The sequence below is a fragment of the Hirundo rustica genome, chromosome 5, assembly GCF_015227805.2.
Source record: "Hirundo rustica isolate bHirRus1 chromosome 5, bHirRus1.pri.v3, whole genome shotgun sequence".
NCBI lineage: Eukaryota > Metazoa > Chordata > Aves > Passeriformes > Hirundinidae > Hirundo > Hirundo rustica.
In genome coordinates, this window is record NC_053454.1 from 51,202,343 (window position 1) to 51,219,951 (window position 17,609).

The window sequence follows — 17,609 nt, forward strand, 5'->3', positions numbered from 1 at the left end:
AGAATTACAGGGCAGAGCAGCTAGATGAGGACCACAGGTCCACCAGAGCAGATCAGTGTGCAAGGAGCAGGGGAATGCTTTCCAGACTCCAGAAGGTAAGCAGAACTCTCTCAAGGGAGACTGCAACAGAAGCCTGGTTGTGCAGAGGAATGAAATAAAATTGAAATAAAACTTTTATTAAGAACATGTGGGTCAAGAGAGAGCTTCTAATACATCCAGTCTGCCAGCATAATGATACAGCCACCTGGCCTGTTTTGGCCTAGCAGGGGGAGTTCATTCATTTGAAGAAGGCATCTCATCTGTTCCTATAGGAAGTTTTCCATAATACTGTTTTTTGATATGAGTAAAGGGATGTGTTATTCCGTTTTCTACCCAGCTACTCTGCAATGGTGTGGCAGCCAAGGGAGTTTATGCACACATCTCAGAGTTATGACTCTGGTTTTTTGTAGTGACATGAAAAATCCCCAGCTGAGAAGCATCCACGCTCTGATGGGCCCTGTGCAACTGAGAGCTCTTGCCTAGAAAACCAACTGGTTGAAGCAGATAAAAGTGTTGGGAGAAAGTAGAAGTGCAGAGCCACAGGCAGAACCCAGGGCACTGAAGTCCCTGTCTCTTAACCCCAGTCAATTCAGAAAGCGCCACCTCCACATGATTTTTAAAGAAAGCAAGTGATGTAAGATCTCTAGGCTGTTTTCAAAAATCTGCACTAATTTAAAAAAATATTATAGCCATGCTGAGAGGAGAAAAAAGACAACCTTGTGCATCTATACTTTTCATTCTTCTTTATTCTCTTAGGTTTTCTTTTATTCTTCCCTATTCCTCTACACATTAAAAAACTGGAGAAGTTACTTAGATAGAAGAAAGAAGAATTCAAATCTTAAGAAGTCTAAATAATATATCAATTTAATTGTAGAAGAAAACCACCCCATGCAGAGACAATAATGTACATTTATCCTTGTCATATACAAAGGCAGATATATTTCATGGTTTTTGCTTTTCTGTCAGTGTGTCAGGCAGGGCAAAGTTACCTGAAGGCTCTCCAAGGGGTAAGTGGAACAATCAGAAGTAAAACTCAGTGCTCTCTATTTCTAAATCTGGACTAACAAAATTATTTGCAGCATGCTTAGATGGAAACTTACGTTGGGGAAAGAAGTTTCTAGAATTTGGGGAGCAAACATTCAGCTGATCGGCTGATTCTGGAGTGTCTGGAATTTTTGAGGTTATGAACTGGGGAATACAAGTTACCTTATGTGTGAGCATACAAACCTGCCGAAGATTTTTGTATCTGCTCCATGTGGATAACGTATGCTTTCCATGACCCTTCTTGTTCAGCATTCTTAACAGTTTTGATTCCTCTCCTAGATCCTCTTCTAATTGTCCCTTCTTTCATCTAGCTGTCTGCCCCATATCCTCTCTCCAGTGGTGTTCCTTGTCCTCATTTCAGCATTCTTGTCCCACTACACCAAAGTGAACCCCAAGAAGTCTATCTAGCATTCAGTCATTGCAAGAGTGGAATTTGCAAATACATATCTAGCAAATTGCAGTGCAAGGCATGTGTTTACTTTTGCTGTCAAACACGCATAACAAACCCAGTGGTGAGGTCCTACTAAAGACATAAGACTTCATCAAAAGGTCGAAGTCCTTAACTGCAGAAGACTGCGTAATGTCAAACCTGGATTTTCTAATCCACATCAATTTTAAGTTATCCTTCTCTTCCATCTTCCCTTATTCCCATATAGATGTCATTCATGTTTAAACTCAGGCAAGACCTTTCTATCAAAGTTAACAAAATGTCAGGATCTAATTTAAAATGAAAACATAATTGCAGTCCTAATTATAGAATATCATGAATTCTTGTTCAAGGAGAGAACAAGAGAGTGTCCCCGTTTAACTTACCCACTCAGGAAAGATCTGAGATAATACCCAAGTAAATAATCAGTCACAAAATCTCAAGCTCCCTGTTTATTAGCCCACCCTGAATGTGCCAGTAATTACTCCTTCAGAAGGAAAATAAATTGCTGTGCATTATCTCTGGGATGCCTGATATCATATCTGACCTTCAGCATCATTACTACAGACATGAAGGTCTTTCTTTAGAATAGAAAATGTAGGAAGAAGCTGGGCACATTCTGTCTGAAAGATTTTTGCTGTGCCAGGGACTCTATTGTTGGTTTGGGGTGTTGTTATTTTTGTTTGGAGGGAGTGTTTGTGGTTTGTTTGTTCGTGATTTGTTTTTCATTTTTAACCGCCACAAGTAAGGTATAATATATCACGTCGTCTTAGTTTTGTGACATATTTCCTGCCAAATAGCAAGAGAGAGAAACAATTAACAGCAAGTAGAAATCAAATTTTATTGTTAATACTTTTCCAATCTCATTAGCAACACGTTAAGTGAACATGAAGCCTCGGCACTAAACTGTCGGAATATGGGGTTTACTATACGATTACTCTTGTACCATTAACTCTGCCCCTTCTAGAAAAGAAAATAATGGAAGCATTCAGCCTCTGGACGGTGGAACTTGCACAAAGCAATTTAAAATTCCCGAATGCCCAATTTAATCTCCAAAATTCTTTCTTGTACGCTGGGAATATTTGTTTGGCCATCATAGATGAAAACCTAGATGGTCTTAGGTGGAAGCCAAAAGCATTGCAATGTATCTGCATTAATATTTTGAAAGCCCTTGAAAGTCTTTTCTGAAAGCTTTGAGCCTTTGCACACTGTACTGATCATTTAGAACTTCCTTTAAAAATAGTGAAGAAACTCAAGCAAGCTGGTGATAGCTGTAGGAATGATGGTGAATGAGGCAAGGTAGAAGGAAACAGGACTGGTAGTGCAAGATCACAGCCACAGCACTGCAAACACTGCAGGGACATATAACTTTTCTTTCTTATTTGTCTCAAAACCCTCTCTGTATAATGGAATTCAGAATATTGATTAATATCTCTTCCCATGAGTACAAAAAACCTGAAATTGGGCTGACGTGGAATTAAGAATGGCATTTTACAGGGAAAGGGAGATAGGCTGAATTTCTAGAAACCTGGAATTTGGAAACAGCTGTATATACTTGGGCGGAGTTGAGGATTTTTTTACTCATTGAGATCCATTGAACTAGAAATTAACAAGAAGAAAAGGTACTAGGGTTCTTAAACCAATTTTATTCAGTCTTTCAAGGATAATTTCTGAGACTGAGACTCATTATAGAAAATTCCAGCAAAACCCAAAGATTTTAAATAAAATTCCAAGCTACTGTAGCTGGCCCAATGAGGAGGATCATATGACTTAATGCTGAAAGAAGACTTCATATTGGGAATTGAGAACAGAAGCAATTGGCTGCATATTGTTTGGGTCTGGTATGAAAAAATAATTGCCAGCTTGCTGGCTTTGAGTTATCAGATACTGGAATTCATCTGATGTGTATATATCACAGCAAAAAAAAAAAAAAAAAAAAAATAAAAATTTACTGGGTTATTTCAGTAAACTCATGTCCCATTTTATATACCACACACCTACTTTAAATCATCCAAGAACTGCTTCCTTGAAATGTTAAGCAATCTGCATGTAAGAATGCAGTCTTGTTTTCTCAGAGGTGAATTGAGGGCATTGATTTTGGAGCCAAAAGAGGGGGACCTGCTGTTGCAATATGTGACGCTCAACCTGTTGAGTTTTTTGCAACAGGATGCTCTCGAGGCACGTCATGTGGCTAGGCTTTCAGAAAGACCCTGGAGTTACTTGACCTCAGCTCCTTTTGAAATTCTTCAGAGCAAGTAAAGAGAGTTTATAGATTAGAAGCAAGTGGTGCCCAATTAAAGTATGATACATAGAAGAAACTAGCAGTGATGATGTGCTTTATGCAATCTTCACTTTATTAAATGAAAGTGCAGGTCTCACTGATCTCCAGTCTCAAACTACACATCATTAACTGTGACCTCAGCAGCTAATGCTAGAAATCTATTTCTTTGCAGGGTAATTGTAAATATTTTCATAAATGTGACCTAAACTGTATAAACCCTAGTAAATAAGTGGCCAGAAATGTCATCTTCAGCTACTTCACCTGTCTTACCTATACAGTTGCTGGAAAGAGGCAGGAAAAACACAGATTTAAAACTGGGTACTTTCTTTCTCTCTTATGTAGATATTTTAATTTCTGCTAGCAGCAGAGTAAAATATTTTCATAATCTGATCAATTCACTCTAAAATTGATATTCATTAAAACAAAATCAGCATGACTAGAAAGCTAGCAAAACCAATTATGGACTAAAAAGGGGGGAGCCAATTACAAAGTTCCCTCTGCATGGAGCTGTGACCTAGAGTTTTATAACACAGGGATAAAAATTCTCTTTAAAATATACCAGTTCACAGGCCAAGGCAGTATATTCCTATGGCTTTCTAGGTAAAAACAATCAGGATTTCAGAACGCCCATGGTCATGATCCTGAGTTCCCAGGCTGAGCACCATGTGTGTGTGTATAAATGCCCAGGAATATGCTGAGGAGTAGATTCTTTCCCAGTGGAAGAAGAGCTTAGAGCAGTCATTTTGGTGACTCTTTGGTCAGAGTCACATGCAGATATACTGAGGGCCCTTCAATGACAGAAGAGCTGCTCTGTCTCCCAGGGCCTCTGGCACAAACGTGTTCCCAGAAGGTCAGGAGAAGGCATGTGGGACCAGTGCTCAGGCTAGACTTCCAGTGTTCGGGGATCATCTGCCATCACAAACTGCACCAAACTAATTAAATGAGCTTCATAATCTATTCAGTTAAATGATCGCCGTTTCCCAAATCAGTGCCAAGTGTGACTGATGCTTAAATTCAGTTAAAGGAAATTGATAAAAAGCCTGCTGCAGTCTTTTCTATATGTCAGCATTGGATTGGTTAATTTTTTAAGTACAATCTGACATTTTCACCCTTCTTCACTTTTCTCAGTGTGTTGCATCATTATAAAGGTGATTAAGTTGCTCTTCTCATGCTTCCTAGAAACAAAATAGGCAATGTCTACTTAAAGCACCTTTTAAATGGTACATCTGCATTTGTTCAAAGGATTTGTGCCAGTGTAATTAATTTAGTTTAAAAAGCACACACCACCCACACAAAGGACACACCACGTTTTGACACTTGATAGAAACACTTCCATAGGGACAAAAAACATATTTACAAACCTAAATTGGACCATAAAGTAGAATACATGGAGAAATATTAGCTTAACTAAAGGCTTTTTACTGAGTGCCTTTACCATGCAATTACTGTGGTTCAATTTCTGTGCATTAACCTGAGCCTCCCACTGATTTTCCAGGTTTGACATAGGGTGAGGTACTTGTTCAATGAGTGAAACAAACACCCGTTTTGGTAAGCCTTTGAGAACCTCAAACAGCAGGCACTATGCAAGCATAAAGTATTATTATTGCTACTTTACTCATTCAACGCTAAGTTACACAACAAAATAGCAGAAGCGCTCTTGAAAATATGTATTTCCCAACAAGCCGTAGGAAGAAGCTTAAATTACTTTTCTCAGAGTATCTCACTGTGAAACCAGCTGTTCTGAGTCAGCAGCCTTCCTAGAGTCAAACCCTCCAGCACCTTTCTAAATTCACACTCATTAAAAATGTTCATCACCCTGGTAGAAGTCCCTTAGGTATTTGCCAAGCAGTGCTGTTCATACAAGGAGGAAGGGAAAAAAAAACCCACACAAAAGATCTCTCGTCACTGCAATTACTTCGAAGGGAGGAGGGAAGACATTCTTCGTAATTTCAGTTACTAGTCCCAGCAGGTTTGTGTCATTACCTGATGAAAATGTCCTTTTCTCATTGTTCGAAGGCATAGTCAGAGGGACCAGTGTGACAGCCAGCTTCCTATAGAAAATGCCATTCTCTTGTGCTGAGGTTGTGGCAGTAAGTCTGCCTCCTACCCATCACCAGTGCATGGCTGCAGGCCTTCTCCTTGCCCCTGCAATGCCCACTCACTCCTCTTTGGAGGATTGAGAAAGGCGTGCTTAAAACTAATTTTGTTGTAAAACATCCTGCCCAAATGGCAGAAGCATCCTGTAGTATCCTTGTCTCTTCCTCCTGTTTCAATAGATGTATCTTTGAATGGGTGCACAAAACCTTTCTGTGGAGAAAATTGGCATCACTCCTGTGTGATGTGCAGGAGTGCTGTCCATAGTTAGCAGTAAGAGAATCTGTGGAAACTTGTAAGGCGTGAATATGTTTTTGTGACTAACAGGGTCTGTGGAGAGGGTGCAGTGAGGTACCTTTCTTTTAGAGTGTTTGAGGATCGTGCTTGGTTACTTTGCTGAAAAAGATTCAATCTGGATTTCCATTTTCCTGTGAGGAAAGGATGCTTTCAGTAACATCACAGCTAATCTGAGTGGTGCCATCTTTTGTGCCTGTTGAGTGGCAGTTGCTGGATCCCTTCAGACGTGGCGGGAGCGATGCACAACCTTTAACGCAAAACTGACCACCACAGATGCAATGTGAGGAGAGAGGAATAGCCTCTTCAGCTCTGCACAAGCTCAAGCTCCATGGGTGATGCAGAGCTAGGACACGTGGGCTGCTCCATTCCATCTCCCCTGAGAACCTCCTGGGGCACATGAAGTGCAAGGAGACATCCTCAGCTCTCCCAGTGGATATCAGCACAAGGCAAAAATATCATTCAGAAATGCATCCAGCCTAAACTCCACGTTGTCCCTGGGCATTTTAAGTTCCTTCTGCCTGCCTCTTGGTCTCTCCAGAGACATCTTGCCAAAGGAAATATTGGGCATAAGACTATAGCTGAAATTTAGTTTACCAAATTATGAGCCTCAGCACTCATCTGGGGGATAATTTGTAATAGCAATGGTACTGTAAATTCATGCCCAGACTTGCTGAGCACTCACTCAAGCCCTCAGAAGTTACTCACCACACTTTTCATGGCCAATACCTCAAGTACACCAGTAGAAAGAGAAGGCAGTTATTAACAAAAGATTGAGTATGCATGTTGAGAGTACACATAGGTGAACTTGCCTCAAAGAGCCAGGGAAATGAATGTAAGAACATAACATTTCCTAAAATACTGGTATGGCTGGAATCCTTACTGTGAAGTAGTAAAGCTTCAGAGATTACAGACAGCATCGTTTGTGCCATGATGTCCCAGAAAAAAACATCATCATCAAAAATCAGCTGGTTTTGCTCTGGTATTTCAGGTAAGGTAGAATTTATGCAGTAGTTAATGTCTGGAAATTTTGGAAGGAGGTGTGTCTATGCCTGTGATTGGGATAGACTGTGTCTTCATTAACAAAAAATACAGCCAAGCAGCAACGTATGTGTAAAGCACAACAGATGCTGAGCACCCAAGCTCAGCAATTCTGGGAGCTGGGGATTATTACTCTGGTCTGCCTGTAACGTGGTCCTGTGCATTAGGCACACACCAGGAGTGCATTTTCTGGTTTTGTCTCACCTGCAGGGAGTCCCCAGCTGTGTGAGCTCCTTGCAGTGTCATCAAAGGGGAGGGGGTGAAATTCCCTTTGGGGGAACTTAAGGGAAGGTGACGGAGGAGCCGTACCCTCTTTCTTACACTGACTTTAATCCCATCCCAGACAGGGACTCCCCTGCTTAGTTGGGATTTACCATTTGCCTTTCCAGAAGGATGGGACTTGGAACACTTCACTCATTTGCCTCATGAGAGATGCTTAGTGAGTTCACAGGATTCATGTATGATCTAAGCAGCTCCAGTGTGCTGATCTGTGGGGACTGCAGAAAGAAAAGACAAAGGAGATGATATCTCTTCTTTATCCATCCTGAAATAAAGCTGTAAATTGTGTTGTGATTTTGTCGATATATGGTGCTTGCAAAGATTTCAAATAAATAATGTTCTGACCCCAGGGGTCTTATTGATTTTGTAATGATTTCAAAGAGAAACCACTCAGTTTACTGTTTACTGACAAATTCTTTACTCCCTAAGGAATTCCTATTGAACATGTATTAAGGACAGGATAAAATAATTCCAAGGAAACACAGAGAGAGGGCTTTGTGCATAGACTGCTCCACAGATCGGTATTTAACCTCTGACCAGTGACAACAGGTCTCCTTTAGCTCTATTAGATCAACAGCAAGCTATTATAATTAAATATAAAAACTGTTTAGAGCCTCACCGAACATGTCCTGGGAATTAAAGCATATGGCAGGGATAAGGATAAAAAGACTTTCCATATGCTAATGACCCTAGATGTCTGAAATAAATTAGATCCATTACAGTTTATGCTCAATAAAAGAAAGACTTTAAGCACTCCAAAGTTAGTGACTCGAGACCGATTTTGGCTTAGAAATTCAATCTGCCTGCTTATTAATTCTTAGTAAGGCTCTGGAGGAGACAGGGGATGCAAAATTATAATTCTGTGCTGCATCAGAATTTTAAAGTGCCATCAGTTTCTTTTCCTTTTTTTTTTTTTTTTTAATTAAGCTATTTTTCATGCTTCATTTTTTTTGTTCTCATCATTTGATTTTGTTCCCATTTTTGTTTAATTTCTTTCTTTTTAAGGTTTCATTTATCCTATTTCAACTGAACAGAGAACCCAGAATGAATATGGATTTTCTTGTAAGTTTAATGTTTGATTTTATGTTCCTGGATGCTAATTTGATGCTGTTCCTTGGGTCAGGTTTTACTGTTAGGCAAGCTCAGTGTGACTAGGCAAAAATGGGATCTGTTCAGCAGGGTAAGTGACATTCTGCTTGCTTGACAACAGGCGCAGCACTTTGCAGCAGACACAGGATTATAAGGGCCCTTGTGCACGAGGGAAATGGGAGAAAATGCTGCCCCAGAGACAGAAACTGGAGAGAATGAGCCATCTTCTCATTAAAATTCCCTTAGCAACTGGACGGAGTGTGGTGGAAGGGTAACTTGTCGTTGAGCCAGAACTCAACAGTTCTGCTTCCTGAACTGCTGGGTTAAAAAAGGGATGTTTCAAGTTTGGTAAATTGAAGGTCTGGTAGCCCGGAGCTGTCAGAGATTGATCAGTCCCTTTCTGCATCTGACAGCTCTCACCTCTGCAGCTGGAGGGCAGCTTGGCTTAAATGGCTAAAACAGATAAAATAAAAGTGATTTTGCGTGTTTCAAACCAACAAAAATGGGGTACTAAAAGAGTCTGATTTGTTTTTGCACTTCCTTTTTTCATTAGGCTATTTCTAAAAATGGGATTCTTCACTGTATAGAAATACATCAGTTTTTGAGCACATATTCAGACCTTTTGTGAAAGAAATATCTGGTGGATAATGATGCTAGAGATTAGCTTGGAGTTGGTGCTGAAGATATGGTATAAGAAGTTAGTAGAAATATCATAGCCATTTCCTCACAAGACAGCTCTAATAAATTTTGGTTCCTTTTGGTAAATTACCACATTTTTTTCTTGTGCCTACTTCAGCTTTTATCTTAGTATGTATGTGTTAAGTCCATTGATGAGAATTCAATGCTTGATTCTCCGCTTTACTAATTTACTAGTTTATATTTTTGAAGGCAGATGGATGGAAGGGAGTAATGACAGGTTGCATTTCAAAAAAACCAAAAACAAATCAACCAAAAATATGTCCTGATATTCCAGGTATTCCACAGAAAATGCAAATTTGGGCTTCATTTACTTCTTTAAAGCAAAAATAAGGCATCTGAAGTTTAAAAATCCATGTGGTTTTGGTATCAGGTGAACTTCTAAATACCAATATTATGACATTATATCGCTAAGACATACTATCTCATTTCATAGGGTGAATTTGATTCATAAGACTAAGTCTATAACATGTTTTGCTTAGTAGTTCACAGCCTGAGCATCAGATAGATGAACAAGTGGATAGGGGAAGAGTTAGAACACAAGTTATGGAGAAATCAAGGACTGTTTTCCATCAAAAGGGCATAGACCTGCTATATGGTGTTGGAAATGGATTTTAAATTAGCCTATAAAATAGGCAGTAAATATCTGCAGGAAACGAGAATAATACGAATGTGTTTTCTTGAAAGTCCCTGTAAGGTGGACATTTCTTAAAGGTTCCTGCCTCTCTCCCTGCAGCTGCTCCTGACTCGGATGACGTTGCTCTCTACGTGGGGATCGTCATCGCCGTGATCGTGTGCCTGGCTATTTCCGTGGTCGTGGCCCTGTTTGTCTATCGCAAGAACCACCGGGACTTTGAGTCCGATATTATTGACTCCTCGGCACTAAATGGGGGATTTCAGCCTGTCAACATCAAGGCTGCAAGGCAAGGTTAGTTGGCATTTTGTCCAATTCAGGGAGGTGCTACGGGGTTACGGTCTCTTGGGCTGCATGCATGAGATCTCTGGATGCCTGTTGACGCTTGACAAAGAGGAGGAAGATCATGTTCATTTGTCCCTGGTTGTCCAGAGCTCAAAACACGGGATGGCATTTGTCAGCTGTGCTCAAGAGTATAAAGAAGGTGAGTTTAACTTCTGGGAAGAGACCATGAATGTGAGAGTGAAACTAAGACACTTTTAATGGAAATACAGGTCCAGCTCAAGTTGAAATCAAAGGCAAAGCTCTGACAGAAACAATGGAGGCAGGGTGCATCACAGGAGTGATGCTACAGTAATTCTATCACATCTCCCTCCCCTTTATTTCACTAATAGCTTTTTTTTTCCTATGCCCTGTAGTTTGAGAAGTACTGTGCTTTTAATAGAAAATGTAGAAGTTGTGGTAGAACATCATTTAATAGTGAGTATTTTTATCACTGGTGCATAACAGCTTGGTCTTTTTCCTCACTTCATTGGCCAGGAAAAACCACTCTAAAGGTAGTGCTGCCTTTATCAAGACACTTATTTAGGCTGAAGGGTTCCTCTTTTTTCCCCAAAATCTACCCCAGAAGAATACCTACACTACAAAAGTTAAGATGACAATGTAAGATCAACAGAAGTGTTTTCTTTGCCAGAGAAATTTTTAAAACAAATCTTAGAAAAGTCTGATGCAGGTACTAATTCGCCACTGTAGGGAGTCATGGGCATGATGACTTCATAGGCTTGTTGTGTCTTTTATTTCAGGAATTACTGTCATTAGGCCAGTTAGATAAATTGGTTAATGATCATCTCATAGCATTTAGAGAGGTGTTAGTTAAAACTAGATCTACTGAACGATAAAAACATCTTGCCCTGAAGCTAAGCATGTCGTATTTGAAATCTGAGTACAGCCTGGAAAAATACTCCCAGTGAAAACTCTTCAGAGCAGAAATGTGCTATAATTTTGTACAGCAATCAGATTGCAAAGCAGCTGGGACAATAAGAGCCCTGGGAGTTCGCTGGAGAGATTCATGGAAATGGAGATGAAGGTTCAGGGACTTCGTGTATCTGAACATTTGGAATGAAAGACAAAATGCAAATACAAACCCAAACTGTTGCTCAGAATAAAGTCATCAGAACAGAGAAATAATACAGTTCTTCCTTCTCATCTCCCCTGCAGACCTCCTGGCAGTGCCACCAGACCTCACTTCTGCTGCAGCCATGTACAGGGGTCCTGTGTATGCCTTGCATGATGTCTCTGATAAAATCCCAATGACCAACTCGCCGATCCTGGACCCACTCCCCAACCTGAAGATCAAGGTTTATAACACCTCTGGTGCAGTCACTCCCCAGGATGACCTCTCTGACTTCTCCTCCAAGCTGTCCCCACAGATTACGCAGTCTCTGCTGGAGAATGAGACCCTGAACATGAAGAACCAGAGCCTTGCTCGGCAAACTGACCCATCGTGCACCGCATTTGGAACCTTCAACTCCTTAGGAGGCCACCTGGTAATTCCCAATTCGGGTAAGTGCAATTGTTTTGTGGGTTTACGCGGTGTTAGCTTGTTTTCATATGGGGAAAGATAGTCTGTACATGGGACTCTGGCTTTTCTTTCATCAAAACAAATAGATGGGGCTTTTTCCCTGCTTCTTTTGCATGTACCAAAGTACTTAGAATATTTTCTACCCAAAGTCCTGGCCACCTTTTAAACACTACAGGCTTGAGGAAGACTTGGGCCCCTCACTTCAAGAGCACTGGTCTTAGGAGCAGCAGGTGAGGGAGCTGGGGCTGTGTAGCCTGAAAGGAGGCGGCAACAAGGTGGGGGTTATCTCTTCTCACAGGCAGTACATAGAAATGTGATCTAGTGGTGAATACTGTGATCTGTTAATGACTGGAGTCAATGATCTTAGAGGTCTCTTCCAACCTAAATGATTCTCTGATTCTAAATGGAATATTGCAGGGCTCTTAGCCACTTTCTGAGACATGCAAGACTTCAGAGCTCCCCTGGGTGAAGTGAAATTCAGCATCACCTTTTCTTTTCATGCAGTTCTAGAAAAGGGACTTCAGTGCAGCAAGCCTCTATTTTGTCATCACATTAAAAAAGAACAAATCAATTTAAAAACAAATTGGTTGCTCCATTTCCAATTCATTGCAGACTATGTGCAATTGAAGTAGGACAACAGAACACTATTTTTGGGAGGCCATTTACCTGTATGTATTGTGGACCTGCTTTACAACTAGGAAGGGGAGGAACTGAGCATTGAGGGCCTGTTGATGTAATGCAAAGTGCTGCTCAATCTTTCTCATACAACTCAAAGTCAGGTTTCCAGGCTCTTTGGGCCACCTTCACACCAGCAGGCAATTTCAGGGCATACAGGGAGCTCTTGGGCAGTCTTGGGAGAGTTCAGGTCTTTCAGACAGTTCTTTTAGCAGAGCCATGATGCTGCTTGGTTCCTACAGGAAGCGTTGATGTTCTTCCTAAGGAAGTTCAGCACCATGGGTTTAGCATGATATTGCAGAGCAGCATTGACATCTAAAGTGAGAATGAGTCAAATACATAAAGCATTTGATGTGAGGAGTATGAGGGGTATGCTGTGGTCAGGAACACACCTGCCCAGTTTCACTGGAATTCTGAATTCAGGTACGTTCACAGTACATGTGAGACTATAGCTCACAGCTTGGCCATTTTACAGCAAACGCCCTCACCAAGGAGACAGTGCCTGCCCTTGTCCCCTGTGCCTTTGCTGGATCATTTCTTTTTTGTTGATGTTATGGAGGAAGCAAAATGCCCAGGTGGCCCAGGACCTGGGTGGTTTGGTCCTTCCAGAATGCAGACCCACACTGCCCATGAAGTAGCCAAAAGCGCTTGGACCCATAGCCCTGCTCTCCGAGCTGCTGTCCAATGGGAAGCAAAAATATCTATTAAATTTAAGCAAAAGCTGAATTTGAACTACTTCAATAAATCTGGTGCTGACTAATGAGCAATGTTGAAAATCCGTGCTATACGGTCTTGGATTTCACATTTTTCTAAGTAGCAGCTGAAAATAGATATTGATACTCAGTTTTCATATGCCACAGTGGTGCACATTATCAGCAAAGTCTATTAGTCACTGTTAATTCACGTATATTAATATCAATTTATAAAGAAAAAACATTTGATGCTGCAATCCCTTGGAAAATGATTAAAGTAATGATTCTGTAAAATAAAATAATCTGTCTGCTGCTACCTCGTATGCCTCTGTGCTGCTTCTAGAGGTACGTTCTCCTCAAGAGATGATCAAAGCCCTTCATTTGTAGTACACCTGCCCTGTTACAGCTGCAGACATGCACGGGTTGGGTTGTGACAGGCCTGTAAAGACACAAGTGCCAGAAGGCATTTGTGGAAAATGCTTTCCTAGCTACCCCTCTCCTTCAAAGGTACGTGTGGGACTGAGGCCCTGCATGCCAACACGTGGGAGGTGTCCAGTGTAACCAAACCCTGTATGCTAAAGGAAAGAGGCAGAGCCGTGCAAGGTGTCTACAAAGTGCCTCTAGTGTAAAAACATACATGTAAAACATCTTCCTCTAGGTTTGTTTTCAGCTATGGAGTAACAAATGTCTGCAAATCCTTGCCACTGATTTCCAGCTAATTGGCACGTACAAAGAGAGCTGGCTGTGTCCAGCAGAGTGAAATAGCCAGTTCGTGGGCCGTGTTTGTTGTGTAGAGACAGAGCATCTCTTAAATGGAAGTAATGTAAGAAGAGTGGTTCTTAATCAAGTGTGCAGCAAGTCATCACTGAAAATGACACCGAGCATATCTGCCCACACTTTTTTCGAGGTTGGATACCCCAGTTTTGAGCCACTATGCAGGACTAGGTACATTCAAAAACCAAGCCCAGTTTTGTCTCCCTGGCACTCTGGGCACTGAGTGCATGAAAAGACAGGATGGCAGACACAGAAGCCATCTTTCAGGAAACAAGTAGTTCTTGTTGCTTCCTGGGACAGTGCTTCACTGCTTTTCTTTCCTAATCTTAATTGAGTAAGAATTGCCTAGGGAGAGATGTCCCATTACAGCTGTTGGAAATTTTAGTCAGAGTTGTTTGTTTTTCCATCAGTTTACAAGGTAAGCAACAGCGTAACCATCTGTCTGCTCTTTAAATAAAATGAAAGGGAAGAAAATCCTATTTTCCACTCCAGTTTTTCAGTGCAGAGGAAAAAGAACAGGCAGCTGGACACTGAAGACACCAAGGTTACAGTAAATGCTTTTTCTCCCATCTTGCTGAGGTCATTTACAGTCTGCTGCTGAGAGTGGCTGAAAATCTGCATTGCAGGCTTCATCTTCTGCCTCTGCTGTCACTCCTCTTCACAGACCCCCTCACCTCTTTTTTCTCCATCTTATCTTTTGTGTCTCTTCTGTTCTGCAGGAGTAAGTTTGCTGATCCCAGCAGGAGCTGTTCCACAAGGGAGAGTCTATGAGATGTATCTGACAGTTCACAGGAAGGAGAACATGAGGTAAAAAGCTGCCTTTATTTCCTTGTGCATTAATAGAGGGGGGAAATGTAGTAAGTGAAGACCTGTGATACTAGTGCTTAAGCAAAGCCTACTGCATTGAAGCTATTTGCTGACTTGAAGGTAAACTCAAGCAAAGCCAAGGATAAACTTTGCCACAAAACCAGCTCAGACATTTGCTTTCCTAACCGAATGTTGCACACTGCAGCAAGCCCTCAGGCTGGGGGCATCCTGAATTGTAGAGGAGCAAGGAAAATATGCCAGCATAAGTTTGTGCAGCAGAGAAGGTGTGAAGGTCAGTAAAGACCTGTGCTGCAAAGGAGAAGGGAGCAGAGGAGAAAGGTGATAAATCAGCTCAGTGAAGGTGAGAGACAGGTGCCTGACTTGGAAAATCTCCTCTCCTGTTAGAGTGAATGTGAATTTTTATTCTACCCTTCATGGGCTAGTCCATGCAGAGGATGGAGCCAAAGCATTTGATGTCCTCTACCTCCTTGCTGCTTAGCCCCAGACACCACACACCAAGGGTACCCAGAACTGATGCTGGGATGACCACTGCTGTCTCCTGTTACCTGAATGTGTGGCCAATTCATATTCTAGATCTTAATGTCTACTGACATGTGATCTGGCAGCCTTGAAATTAAAATGAAATTATATACAAAAAGGCCAAAATACCATTTGGAGCCATTTAGAAAACCCTAATGAAGAGAAAGGTGAGATCTTAGGCTGCAGAATGGACTTGTGTAGAAAGGCAGAATGTGAAGCTGAGGCAGTCATTACACGGTACTTTGCCTCTTTCTCCTCCTCATAGCCAGATATGTTTTTTGGCTCAGCCTCTTAATAGCTTTTATTATGTGCTAAGCCACAGCTGTTTATACACTGTGTGATATTGAACACTATTCTTTAGCTTGGTAGTCTTTCACCCAAGCTAAAATAATCTGCTTAAAGAAAAATTAAGTAATCCTTCCACCCACCCTTTTGCATACATTATTCATCAGCCGCTCTTTGAAAATAGCTAATTGCAGCTACAGAAAAAAAATGTCTCTGTTCATAGCTAGTATTGATTATATTCCTACTACTTTTGGCTGTGAAAGAGGTTTACAAACAGTATTGAACAAAGACTTTGCTGAAGAAAGAAAAAAAAAAAAAAAATCAGATTGCATCTCCTGTTATTCAGCTTGCTTCTGAATCTCCCTTTCCAAAACATCTAATTCTTAAAAAAATTGTCTAATTTCTAGAAGGTGCTGTATGTGCAATTATTTCCTTTCCAACCAGTTATGGAGGGAGTCCCTTTATTATTTACTTTATTCATGCAGCTGTGGACAACTAATGTCACATCCTTGTTTAATTTATTTTCTTCAAGGATCATAAAGCCGCCTCTGCATGCTCTGTGATAGCTGTAACTCAACAAGCCACACAGAGGATGGAAGGATAGGTTAACCTGTGCTGGGAAATATGCTGCCTGCCAAACTGAGCAAGTATGCCAAAGGACACCTGCAGAAGTAAACAGAATGGTGTGAATCCTTGTTACAATGAAGATTTTAGAAGAGATTTCTTTCCCTGGGAGAGGAGAGCAGGGCAGTCTGCCTTGGGGCAGCAGGGCTCGTTGTATTGTGGTGGCCGCCACTTTCTGTGTGCGCGGAGCCCAGCTGCTTATTTGATTTGTGGCAGCTTTTCGGAAAGCACACCAGGCTCTTCATGCTCTTAGAAAGCAGCTTCTGGGACATTTCAGATGGAGCTCATTGGGTGTTGTCTAGTTCACTCAGAACTGAATATTCACCTGCCCCCTTTGCCCCGGTGCCAAGGAACAGAAGGGAGGGGGTGGCACCCAGCTGTAATGTTCTCCTGCTGCAGGACTGGGTACCAGACCCTTCATTTCTGTAGCAGAGCTGCATCTATGTCATAGCTTCTTTTTCTGACTGCATGGGCCACAGATGTTGCTTCATATAATTGAAGTCATATGGGTACCACAAGTTGCTATGTGGTGTAATTATTTTTTAAATCAGCTACTGCACTCTTGCATCACTCTAGCAGAGAGTGATAGTCCCCAGTAAGGACTAGCTGCAGACATTTGCTTTCATGGCCAGGCAGTAACTCCAGTGTGTTCAACAAACCCTGTGAGACCCTGTATTTATTTATTTTCATGAGCACTCTGCAAATGTGTATGGGTTGAAAATTCCTGTTATGTGTTGATGTTGTTTGGCAGGGGACGCAGAGGGAATTGTAAAATGTATGTTATTATCAGAAATTAAGGCAGAGTCTTGTCCTTGATTTTACAACTAGCACTGAGAAGAGAATGTGGTCTCCACAGTGCTACCCTAGCAGAACCAGAGCAGCGGCAGAGAAGGTCACTACCCTGGCTCACCTATCTGTGGCAGTTTAAGATCTGGCTCACACTTTGTTTGTAGAACTGTGAAATTACTTCTGAATAGTGAAGCTGAAACAGAAAATGTTATCTCTCAGACACCTGCAAATTCCCTTTTTCTTTTCCTTCCTTTGTTTTCATAGTACAGAAATTTGAGAGACTTCACAACCCAGTGATATCACTCTTTGTGCTGCCTCACAGATTGGTTAGGAGAGCTTTCTGAGACAGTCTGTTTATTCCATTTCATATCCATCAAAGCATGTGAGAGCAGGAAGGTCACCCTAAAAGCATTATCCTTTAGCAGTGAATTGGGGGTTTGATAGCTTGCAGAAAACACCACTTGTAGGCAGTTGTTTCCTCCAAGTGTGTCAACATACTCGTGGCACAGTGGGGTTTCTCTTTTACTGGACCGATGCTCCAGGAGAGTGTTATCCCTGCTCCTGTCCTGCAAGCTCACCCTCATTCTTCCTGTCTTTTTGGGGCAGGATGGATGGCAGGCAGCTCCCACACTCTGACCCCTGGC

At 41.5% G+C, this 17,609-nt stretch overlaps 1 protein-coding gene across 2 annotated transcripts in view; it reads left to right on the forward strand.

The window, feature by feature from the left end:
• The window catches only part of UNC5C (unc-5 netrin receptor C), a 248,473-nt gene that overhangs the window by 207,956 nt on the left and 22,908 nt on the right, over positions 1-17,609 (forward strand). The window contains exons 8-11 of one of the 2 annotated variants that reach the window (XM_040065349.2): positions 8,505-8,561; positions 10,021-10,212; positions 11,416-11,760; positions 14,640-14,727. In XM_040065349.2, coding sequence (XP_039921283.1) covers positions 8,505-8,561; positions 10,021-10,212; positions 11,416-11,760; positions 14,640-14,727 — 682 coding nt within the window. The remainder of the gene's footprint in view (positions 1-8,504; positions 8,562-10,020; positions 10,213-11,415; positions 11,761-14,639; positions 14,728-17,609) is intronic. The other variant, XM_040065350.2, reaches the window with a different exon arrangement.